The sequence below is a fragment of the Athene cunicularia genome (assembly GCF_003259725.1).
Source record: "Athene cunicularia isolate RWA chromosome 8 unlocalized genomic scaffold, athCun1 chr8_part1, whole genome shotgun sequence".
Taxonomy (NCBI): Eukaryota; Metazoa; Chordata; class Aves; order Strigiformes; family Strigidae; genus Athene; species Athene cunicularia.
In genome coordinates this window covers 18,332,380-18,344,635 of record NW_020799109.1, presented here as the reverse complement: position 1 = coordinate 18,344,635, position 12,256 = coordinate 18,332,380, and the positions used below count along the sequence as shown (strand labels likewise).

General features: G+C 39.5%; 1 protein-coding gene across 2 annotated transcripts in view; it reads left to right on the top strand.

The window, feature by feature from the left end:
- TGFBR3 (transforming growth factor beta receptor 3) overlaps nt 1-12,256 on the top strand; it is a 127,469-nt gene that overhangs the window by 75,294 nt on the left and 39,919 nt on the right. For both annotated transcript variants that reach the window (XM_026854089.1, XM_026854088.1), the window contains exon 4: nt 4,585-4,722. In XM_026854089.1, the coding sequence (XP_026709890.1) occupies nt 4,585-4,722 (138 nt within the window). The remainder of the gene's footprint in view (nt 1-4,584; nt 4,723-12,256) is intronic.

Below are 12,256 nucleotides of genomic sequence, written 5' to 3'. Positions count from 1 at the left end.
GAAAATCTTTCCAAGGACTAGGAAAAAGTCTCCCATAGTAGATACCCTTGTTGTGCATCAGAAAGCATAGACAGTGATGGGGCAATCATAAATATTTAGGAGGGAAAATAGTTGCACTATGAGAAGTCTGTTAATTTTGTGCAAGCTGTCAGTGGGAACAGTCACATGCAGGCTAGGCTACTCTCTGCTGCTCATCACTGCTAGCTCTGAAGAAGGTGGGGTTTTTTGGTCTGGAAAACCAAGTTGGTGCTGAGAACTCTGTTATGCCAAGAAGCATAGTGACAGCAAATACACATGCCAAGGAATATAGTGACAGAGGCAGCTGCAGAAGCATGCTCATTCTATATTCTTTCTCAAGTTTAGGACAGGGAATATGACTTCCACATTATGTGTTTTGTTGTTGTCTTACTCGTAAGCAAGCTGAGGAGTGCACTAATGCAAAATTAAATTTATTCTGAAAATTTTCATAGGAACACTTAATTTACTTATGAAAAAATTAATTGTTTTTGTGTTAAAGTCCTGTAACTTTTCTTAAGGATCAGCTTGCACTTTTCAGGCAAAAATGTAGGAAAATTCCATTATGTGATATAACTTATGCTACAGTTCCAGCCAAAGGCATGGATAGATATGTCACCACTTCTGAATAATGCTTAAACTTTGTTGATTATTTCCATGCATGTATGGAAATAATCATATATGTGTATATTATATACATATTTAATTTCCAAAGCCTAAAGGAATTGCAACAATGAAATCTGATATTAGATCCAGTTGCAAAGAGTCTCTGACTTTCTCACTAAGGTAGTACGGTTGCTCTGTATGCTCTCTCATATGCCCAAACCAACAGGCAGAAATCTTCATGAAGTCTAAAACATCTGTCTTGTCTGATAGATGTTGGCTGTGAATAAACTTTTCTGAGATCAGTTGAAACAGAGATACTTCTCGATTTCCTTATTACCCAAAGGACTTGGCCTAGCTGTTTCTGAGATGAAGTTTTCAGAGTGTGCTATATTTCTTCTATCATTTCTGGTTTTAATAAACATCGGTGGTTTTTAAATAGCAAAAATTTTAAACATTTCTAATAAGTGCTGCTTTTTAGTATTGACTTGACAGTCTAATAAAAACACAGCCAGGGTGCAAACCCAAGCTGAGTGCCCCCGTTGGCCAGTGTGAGAGGATTGTTACTGTTTTTCTGTTCTTGGTTACTAAAGTACATAAACCTGTATTATAGCTTATTTCACCAATATTTACATTAGTCTACTTCATTTAGGATCAGAAGAAATCCCTTATAATTAGGTGTGAAAATGTGGCTATGGGTGCATATGATAAGAGTGGATGTGTTTAATATTTACTTGATTTAGTGTAGTAGATTCTCTCTTTGATGCTTTTAAGTTTAGGGAGTTTAAAACTGAATGCACTTTATGCCATTTGGAGCTGCAAAAAGACCCCAAAACAATTTGAACTAATTTTGAAATTCAACAAGGCCAAGTGCAAGGTCCTGCACATGGGTCGGGGCAATCTCAAGCACAAATACAGTCTGGGTTGATGAGTGGGTTGAGAGCAGCCCTGTGGAGGTCATCTTGAGGGTATTAGTGGGTAGAAAACTGACTATGAGCCTGTGGTGTGCACTCACAGCCAAGAAAGCCAACTGTATCTGGGGCTGCATCAAGAGAAGTATGGCCAGCAGGTCGGGGGAGGTGATCCTCCCCCTCTATTCCACCCTCATGAGACCCTACCTGGAGTCCTGTGTTCAGCTCTGGGGGCCCCAACACAAGAAGGTCATGGAACTGCTTGAGCACATCCAGGGGAGGCCATGAAAATGACTGGGGGGCTGGAGCACCTCCCCCGTGAGGACAGGCTTGGGGGTGTTCTGTCTGCAGAAGAGAAGGCTCTGGGGAGACCTTATAGTGGCCTGCCAACATTTAAAGGGGGCTACAGGAAAGATGGCAAGGGGGTCTTTGTTAGGGAGTGTAGGGATAGGATTGAGAGGTAATGGTTTTAAACTGAAAGAGGGTAGATTTAGCTTAGGTGTTAGGAAGAGATTCTCTACTGTGAGAGTGGTTGCCCAGAGAAGCTGTGGCTGCCCCCTCCCTGGCAGTGTTCAAGGCCAGGTCGGACAGGGCTTTGATCAGCCTGGGCTGGTGGAAGGTGTCCCTGCCCATGGCAGGGGGGTTGGAACTGGGTGAGCTTTACAATTTCTTCCAACCCAAACGATTCTATGATTTGCCAGATCAGAAGTGCAAAAGATAGAACCGGGCTACTTTGGTAAACTTAGATTACAGTAATTTTACTGCTTTAAGAAAACATAACCCTAGAACAAGGTAATTATATTTAATAGTTTAAAGAGCTTATTGCTAATTAGCTGTGATTACAGCTGAAAAACCACAAGAATTAATGAAAGCTTTTTAACAGCCATAAAATTAATAGCAGTTCTAAACACCTTTTTCTTTCCCCTTTTGCCTCTTCATTTCTAGACAGAACAACAAAGTGGGATTCTTGTAAAACAAATAATTTTATCTTCTCTCTTCTTTTGAACTAACAGAATTATTTTGGCTCTATAGCCTGATACTATAAAGCAGTAATTATAGCTAAGATCCATGACTATTTGGCATTTGAAGCCTCTGTCATCCTGTTAGCATTTAGAGTGCTAACAGCCTGCAGTTCCCTAAAATGAGGTATTTATTCTTTTGAGGCAGAAAATAGAGAAAAATGGGGTCCCTGGAACGTGTGGTAATCTGTGGTACTTAATGTTTTCTTTTGGAAGTGCATAAATACAACTAGGGCTCCTGCTCCGAGAGGCCAAGTACTGAGAAAGGTGACTGCCTTTGGGTGGAAGGTGGTGGTGCCCAGCCTTCCTCCAGGCAGAGCTGGCACTGCCCCTGGCTGCTGAAGAGAAAAGGTGCTTGTTCTTTAAAGCAATCTGGTTTTAGTACAAATACAGAATTATTCTTTTAATATCAGTTTTCCAACAAGTTTAAATCAAGCGTAACAAAGATGAAGATAGGGACATTTGACATCTGTTTCACTGTGGGGACTTGAGACATGTTCATTCAGTGGCTTTTAAGAATCTAGTAAATTCTGCATATAAGCATCTGCTTACCAAATGGCCTGGTAACACAGCCAGTTGTTTGCTAGGTTTTTCACAAGTCCTTTCTGCTGCTCTCCAGGTGTCTGTCAGGCCTGAGACCTAGGTTTGACTTTCTCTTTGCAGTGATGGCAAACTTTTCACTTGGGGCAGGGGTGAGGAATAAAGGAGAAAAAAAAAAAAAAAAAAATTTTTCTTTTGGAAAGATTTTTAACAGTAATGGGTACCTAATATTCAGTTTGATCTCTAACTGTCATCTAGTTAGTTGGCCAGATGAATCTGTATTTACTTTAATGGTAAACTAACTCATACTTACCACTATATAAGAATAATGCAATAAACTATACATAGTGGCTTCTGTGTCTCAGATTTCCTTTCAAATTCTTTAGTAGGAGACAAAATTCATTATGAATTACCTGTATGCTCATTTCTGTGGGTCATCATTCAATTTGGTGGTTGTGTTCATGTTTATTCCCTCTATACCTTTTCTAGAAAGAGCTGTGATAGTCTGTCAGGGAACTTACCTGCCATCCACTGTTGTGAGACATCAGCTTGCCTGCTTAGTCCGTGTGATGTCTCCACTGCACACTAAAGCTTTTTACATATAAAGCAGGATGAACTATCAAGCCAAATGCTGACTGCTTAAAAAGCTTATTAGATATTGCAAAAACACTGTGACTTCAATTACAAGATGTTATATGCTAAAAGCTGACAGGCTGTTCTGTCATATGTTTGGTTAGGGTTTCGCCCCACATTGGCCCCTTTCTAGAAGGACAGCACTGGGATACAAGGAGCTGGGCAGGAGGGACTTCCAGCAACCACAACCTGGTTATTTAAAAATCACCTTTAACAGGTTGCCTCACTTTTGTGATGTCTACTTTCCTAGGATCATTTTCCCCACGTATCCTTCTAGTCCCTGAAGACAGGCATTTTCCTTCCCTAGTGTACGTTAAAATTCTGTTGGAATTCCTTCCATAAACTAGTGCGGTGCTTGCTTGTGTTTCTGGATTTGTTCCTCCTGTTTTTTGTTTGTTTAGTTTTATTTGTTTTGCAGGTTAGATTTATGCCCTAATAGCAACAACAGATGAGATTTGTACTCTTAAGCCAGCTTTGTAGGCTACCATCTAGAAACCAGAAATTGGAGTTTGCTTTGCAATTCTTTTTATCTCCTTGTTCTCCAACTCTCAGCTTAGTGGCTTGACCTTTTGCATAAGCTATTTTTCATCAGCATTTGCCAAGGTTTTCTTAAACACTTTAGCAGTGCTTTGCAAGCATAGAGCACAAATGTTAACTATTTCATTCTTTGTATTATCTGTTCTCTGTTGACTGATTTTATTTTGGAAGTAGATTAGTCTATAAACAAGTCAAGATGTCTGAATGCTGAAAGCCATGATATAAATATAAACATAATATAAAATTATCTTTGATTCATTTTCAGATTTCACTTTGGTTTTGAAACTTATAAGGAAGTATTAATGTATTTCTGTGTTTCTCTGTAGGTCACATTACATTTGAATCCAATTTCATCAGTGCATATTCACCAGAAGCCTCTGGTGTTTCTTCTCAACTCTCCTTTGCCCCTGGTCTGGAAGCTGAAAACAGAAAGACTGGCACCTGGAATCCGAAGAGTTTTCTTTGTAAGTATGCACAGTCCTCTGACCTGCTCTATATCATAGCTACTTGTCGCACAAGACATAGAGTTAATGGCATTCATTTGGAAAGTTTTCAAACATACATTAAAAAAACCCAAGTTAACAGGAGGTCAAGTTTCGGTGTAGGGCTCTGGGGAACAGTTAAGGTGGTAGGGCAGAGCAGTTTGGGAAAAGTACCCAATTACTTGTTATATGAATTCAAGGAAAAGAAAGCCAAACTGCTTTTTCAGAATCTGCATATCATGTAGTTATTAACACGAGCAGCCATTCCAGTTCAAAAGCAGTGAGGTTATAACAGATTGCCAGTCCTGATTAGAAGTTTAATAGCATCATAATGCAAAAAGCCTTAAAGCAATGAGAAGTATTATGGGTGGACGCTAGTTGTGTGGTCTGTGACCAGACCGAAAATCTGTATGTATTGAGCTCAACATGTACAATTACAGTTTATGTCTCTGATGAAGCTGGTCTATTGAAATGACTGAGCTAAACCCAGAATGAAGTCATTTTTATTTCTCAGAAAGGCTGGAGCACTGCTTATAATGTAGGATCCAAATATTACCTAGTATTTGTAAATCATGTCCTTACAGTTTGCCAGGACATTCAAGTTTGCTATTTGTAGTGAAACAGACAAGTTGTTTGGATTAAATTTTTAATGTGTGACATCATGTCTAATCATGAGTTGTCTTTATTAAAGTTGCAGATTTTACTATATTCAACTCTAATTGCAGAACTAAACCTGATTATTTTTAGCTGTATCCTTATAGGGTTTAATTTTTGCTCCTCCAGCACAGCTGACAGTGGTAAGCAAGAATGTTTCTGCAGTACCTGATAGGAACTTAATGGTGTCACTGTGCATCAGCAGGAGGGAAAGATGGACACTGCTGCTGTATTAGCACACTGGGAAAGGACACTGCTCTCTCAGTTGACCTGATATAGTGGTGACACTGTTAAGCGCACCAAGAGACCTATCACTTGCTGGACACCAAAAGCTTTCTGGGATTGTTTTTCTTTCTCCTGTCATCAGGGTACAAGAGTAGGAGTACCCTTGATATTTTGAACTTTGAAGGACTCCTTTCTGTTTCCAGTACAGCATGTTACTGATTGGTGCAAAGAACGTGGACTTGTTTGTGTTCTAAGGTATTCACAATCTTAGATTTTCTTATTACAGTTAGAGGCTCTTGATATCTTCTTGTTGACCATACCTGGTATAGGTCCTTAACGCAACCAGTAAAGTTCAGGTACACTTAGAAAATGACTGAGGAACAAGACGATAAACAACAGTATGATAACAGTCCTCACTCCTCTCCTGGCCAAAAGAAACAGCAGTTTTCATCAGTTAATCAAGTCTTGGACCTACTTTCAGTTTATTTTTGATTTCCTTCTACAATTACTACATCATCACTCCCACTTCATATCAGTTAGTTTGTGTTCAGCTATCTCTTTCCCTTTCTGCTTCCTCCTCCAGGATCTTCCCTCTCCCCTTGCCTTGCCTCTGCCAGTCAGGAGGAGCCCTGCTGAGAGCCATCCATTTCTGCTCAGCAGACTGCCCCGGTGTTCAGACTGCTCTGCTTTCATGGTTTGCCTCAGCGGGGCTTCAGCAGGCTGCATTAAGGCATAGGAACAACTGGAATGTGCCTAAAGCCTCAGCTGCCAAAACCGTACCATTAGCTAAGTGTTTGCTTCAGAAAACTGTTTGAAGCTCTTGTAGTTACAAAAACAGGCTTGAAAACATCATCAGCAGCACTCACAATTTGTTCCAAACAAGATGATGTCTGACCTCAGGATCAGCCACAGTAAACCTGGCTACTGATGCTGCAGGAAGGGGTGGGCTGTCTCTCAAGCGGGGCAGGAGTACCTGGCAGACACTAGAGGTTTGGTTCTCTGTTGATGGGACTCAAATGCTTCCTCTCAGTACTCCAGCCACTTAGGCTCTGCTGGCCATGGTAAGGGCTGAAAGTTGTGGTGCCTCACACCATCCTCCCAGCATGCACCCGTGGCACTGGAATAACACTGCTCCCCACAAGCGGTGCGCATACAAGAGCTCACCTTTCTGTTGCAAGGAGTGAAATGGCTCTCGGTGTTGACCCATCCTTAATCATGTTTAAACATCTGAATAGTTCTGCATGACAATTTGGGATCTCTTCAAGTGCCATATAATTTATGTATTTTTCCTTCCGCCATGTTAAGGTTTCTATTTGTCTTTGCAGAAAAGACCTTGAGGAATGAGATTGCAGAGCAAAAAATGCCAGAGTAGCAATCCACCATTATCTCCCCCAGTTTAGTCCCTGAAGTCCCTCTCATTCCAGCTCTTCATTCTCTGTGTTCTCCCTCGAAGGCAATGTTTTTGCTATGAACATAAGCTAACTTCAATCACTTATCAGGGGCCCATCAGCTTTACCACTTTTCCTGCACCAGTTTGTTGCTTGGGATGATAGGCCATGAGGTTACAGGCTGAACAACTTAAACCCTGGTGATCATCCATTGCTTTTCCACAGTTCTTCTATGCTCACAAGGACAAATGCATTGTTTTCCCAAAATCTTTCTGAAGAAAAGAGCACGGAATCAGGCAGCACAGAAAACATGGGAAAGGCTGAGGAAGCAGCAGCTGTGGGCTGTGCCAAAAAGAAACCAAGGGGCTCTAGTTTTGCAGCAGAGCTGTTTGCCTGTGTTGGGCCATGTAAGTCTGCAAGCCCTGGGACTGCCTCTGGTCTAGAAGACCCTGCCCTTTTGCAGAATCAAGGGTTCTTGTTGTGGGGCAGGTGGACATACTGCTTCTACTCTAGTAGCAGAGAGGCTCCCTGCCACCTTGCCAGAGCCTTCAGTAAGTTTCAGAGATTTGAGCCTAGGAGTGTAAATGGCAGCTCCAAGGGCTATGAAGTGCAGACCTCACTTCCTTGGCCCTTGTTTGAAAATATTTGGCTTATCCATGTACTGCTGCACTGCTGCAGCTCTGTCTTGTTCATTTTCCTTAAATGTATAGCCAAGCCAAAAACCAGAGTATTTTGAATCATAAAATATTTCAAATTTTAAAAACCTTTTTTAATGCCCATGAATTCTATGCTCAAAGCAGAAATCTGTGTCCTGCATACCATAGGAGTGTCATAACTATTGTGTCTGTCTCTATGGAAGCCTCGTTGAGGATAATCATTGACTTTCCAGCTTCTCTTTCAGACTTTTCATACAATACATTCATTCACAATTCTATTAATATATCTTATGTAAAGTATGAATTGCACTGATTTATTGATTGATCCCTAGTTAGAAATGTAAGTCGTGTAAAGAAGTTTAAATGGCAACTTCTGGGACTTATTGCTTGATAGAGACAACACCTCTAGAGCCAGGTCAAAGTTTGTAGTTAAAGGGTCATGTTACCATTAGTGAAGTCCTAGCTGTTTATTTGGTTTTATTACTAGCTAATATTTTTTCCCTGTAAAACGTAATACTAAAGTTCTTAAACTGTTACAGGGAGGTATGTTTTGAATAAATAAATAAATAAATAAATAATACAAATTAATTGTATTAGAAGATCCAAGGTTATTTCTAACAGAGAGGATAACTCCAGGAGCAGATAGTGAATCGGAGCACTCTGTAAAATGTTGTTAGTACCATTGTACAGATGGAGAAACTAAGGTACACTGAGTTTAAGTGATGTTTATGTTGGTACAGAGGATAGAGTTAGGGTTGTGTGTTCTCTGTGTCCTCATTAGGAAGATGGTCTGCTACCTTTGCTCTGTGAATTCATTGTTTGAGTTTCCACTAAAGCTAAGCTGCCCCAGATGGCTTTATTTAAAGGAAAGGATGAAAAGTTTAAAGCTTGTGTCAGCACATATTCAAAAGACCAGGAAAATACCATACTACAGAGTTGGGCTGGAGTTTAACTTCTTATCATATTGTTCAAGCTTGGATTTTTACCTTGGGCCTGATCCTCCATTAGGAAGAAGTTTAAAATGAATGGGGGAGAAAATTCAGCCTTTGGGTGTATGGTTATAGTATAGAAGGAAGCACAAAATACCTTGGTAAACATTTTTCAGTATAAAAATGTGAATTTGGTGTATATGTGTGGTTTTGCACTTATTTTTATCATGTGATGCACATAGCTTCACTCAGCACAGTGACTTGTCACATGCTTTATCTTCATGGAAGCAGCTCACAGTCTCATTTTCACAAAATATTTACTGGTGGCTAAACCTCACAGGGGAATAAATTATCATTAAAATTAAATAGCATGCCCCACCCAAACCAAAAGTTATATTCTGTTGGCATCAGGATTTTTTTTAAATGTCATGTTTTGACGACTTTTTTCTGAACCTATGGCATTGAATGGTGATGCTTATGGAGTGACAGTACTTTGGAGGAAGCCATCTGAGATGGGGCAATGGTGCTAAAGGGAATTATTCTTTACTAGTCTATTGCCTTATTGTACTGTCATTTTGCTTCTTGGAACATCTTTCCCCGTTTATAAACCAGAGAGAACACTAGTGAACAGTCTTAAGAGAAAATTTTGGCATCTTGATAAAAAACCTGACATAAATTTCTGTGTGTGTTCCAGAAAAGTGAATATATGGTGACTACGTAGTTCAGTGTTAACAATACATTTGGCATAGACAGGGTTATTTTCAGGCTCTGCATAAGTTATATAACTCTTGATGGGTGGTGCTGGGAAAATTATTGTGATTTTAGTAAAGTAAGTCTTGAGTTTATTCTCATCGTATTAAAAAAATAACTATAAGTATCATCTAATTTCAATCTGAAAATACCTGAAATGCGTTAGTGCATGAACTCTGCCTGACACAATTAATTGTAAATCACCACTTTGTTTACTGGTATATCTAGTCATATTAGTCTGATTGGATATTTTTACATGTCACAAAAATACAAGAGTGTGGGAATGGGCATTTTCTGTTCAGGTGTTTCTGGGCTGGACCATCAGCCCTCTCATCATTCAGAAAAGCAGAAGTGCATGGGTGGGAAGGTCTGCTCAGTTTAGCAAGGGAAATACTCATCATTTGCGCTATTTTTTTTTTTTCCTCAGCAGGAAATAAATGCCAAAATTATATTGTAAAGGGGGAGTAGGAAAGGAAGTTGAAGGACATCTTCACTGTGTTTAGGCTGGTTAGATTGTGACAGATTGCAAATCTTCATAAGATAGGCAACACCTGTAGAAAATGCTTTTGCCTGTGATCTTGTTGCAGGTCAATCTTGGAGAAAAACCTTACCAGACCTCTCCCACCACACCACTCTTTTCACATAACAAAATAATTTTCATATAACAAAATAATTTCCTCCCTTTCCATCAAGTCATTATTTCTCTCCTTCCCTAAAAGCAATTTATTGTGAACATGTCTTGGCAGAAAACCAGAAGTTTTATGGAACTGCCCAGAAAGAGTTTTATAGGCGCTACTCAGCAAGTTAATTTTTTCTTTAGATTTGGTAGCTTTCTCAATTGCTTTTATAGCCTAAGAATGTCTTTACTGGGCAAGTAAAGGAGTGAGAATTAAATCAGTGCAAGAAGGGACCCAATCCTTTGTGATTTCCTGTTAGAATAGATTAGAAAAACCCTTAAATATCTACATGTGTGATTTTATATAATATATAATTTAAGATGTGATGCTTCAGCGCTCTCTCTGAGTTCAGGCGATTGAATGAGTAAGAATTATGGATGAGAAAGCACTTATGCAAGCAAATAACCTTACTCACAAGAACCCATTTAATAGGACTGAATGTGTGTGTTAAGTTTGTAAAATACAGGAAGCAACAGCAGTAATGATAAATACAAAACCAAATCACATGCTCTTGGCTTGAGATTTGAAAAGAAAAAAGAAAAGCTTTAAAGAAGAGTAAGTGATAGAATGAAGAGTTTAATTATTAGTCATTGCTGTATTTCTAAGAAGAAATAAGCCATGTTCTTATTACTTCAGCTAATAGCTGGTTTATTCCTTTCACTTCATGAAAATATGGTTCACATATTTTGGGTCTCTGCCACCAAACCACAGGCTGTTCTATGGTTTGCACTAGATTTTGGATGAATGACAAAACTCACTGAAAAACAAGTGATATTTGTTTTCCTGTGCCTAGTATTTAACGGGAAATCAGGAGGCTAAATTTCCAATCACTGGTTAAACAGACCCAGATGTGAACAGAGTGCTCTGCTAGAAGAAGAGTGAGGAAGGATAGGAAATGCATGACTACTGATAGATTTGGTGTAAGTAGTAACCTTTCACTATTCAAAGTAAAAGCAGTAGATTTTCAGTGTTGTGTAACAGTGTGAAGAGGAATTTAAAAGGACGTTTACATTTTTATAGAATTGGTGGATTTTTTTATTTTTTTTTTTTTAAATCTTCATCGTTCTACTCAGGAGCTGGAAATAATCCTGTAGTTGCCCTTTTCCACTTGGCAGAGTTCATGTTCCCCCTTTCCCTCCCCACACCATTTCCTTGCCTTTTGAAAGAATGTGAAAATAACATTAAGTGTCTGATTAAAAGCAGTATTTAGTAAATAGTAATTATTGTTATGCTTTTGACAATAGTAAATTTCCCTTGAGACTATCTCATGGCCTGATTCAACACCCTGCAAAATCCCAGTTTTCTAAAGTCTATATAACTGGTTTTCTCCCAGAAATATCAGGGGGACCTTAAGCCATGTATGGTGCTTGTTCTTACATTCTTGGCAGTAGAGTGGAAGGATTTGTCAGAAGTAAGGATGGCAGAAAATGACAGGGTGGTAATTACATGTTTGAAGTGGTGCATTGTCTGCATTCAGTAAAAGGAGTACAATAACCCTAGTAAGGCATCTTTAAATATCTAGGGTTGGGTGGGGTTATTTTTCATTCAAAGCTTGCTTCAGGAAGGTGTTACAGAAGAGAAGTGATATTTCTGGCTTAAGAAGCAAGATATAGTACATGAAGCAAATATGCAGTGTATGTTAAAAATGTCTATATGTGGTAGTGTGATGTCCAAAAATAGGGAAATTTTATGCATAGGTGTCCTCTGCTTTCACTGTAAGCACTCTGGTTTGGGCAGAAGTATTTCAAAAATACCAACTTGCCAGTAAGTTTCAGAGGAAGCACAGCAGGTCCATGTGCCTTAGTTTCTCCTTTCATGGGACTTTCAAGTCCTGTGCTTTTTTGGAGCCTTGTTTGCTAAGAGTATCACATAGTTCATACTAGATCTTCTCCTGTCCCAGGTGATTTAAGCCATCCTTCAAAACTCAGGCTGTATTGCTTGGTATTTCGGCTTTGAGAGTGGGCTGTCTTCATGGGTCACGACTCTAACCAAAACTTTGTGTTAGGTGGGTGGATGGGCCAGATCTGGATGCTGTTGCTGCTTGGATCTTATGCTGGTCTTTCTCTTTGCTGCCACTGACTGATCCTGACTGCTGTTCTTTCTCATGGTCCCTCGAGGAGCCTAGACCCATCACTTTCAGAGCAAAGGAGGCTGATAGTTAGAAAGACTTGAGCTTTAAGTTAAACTGGGCTTCAAAAGTAAGGAAAGAACAACATTCTGGCATTTTAGTGGTTGAG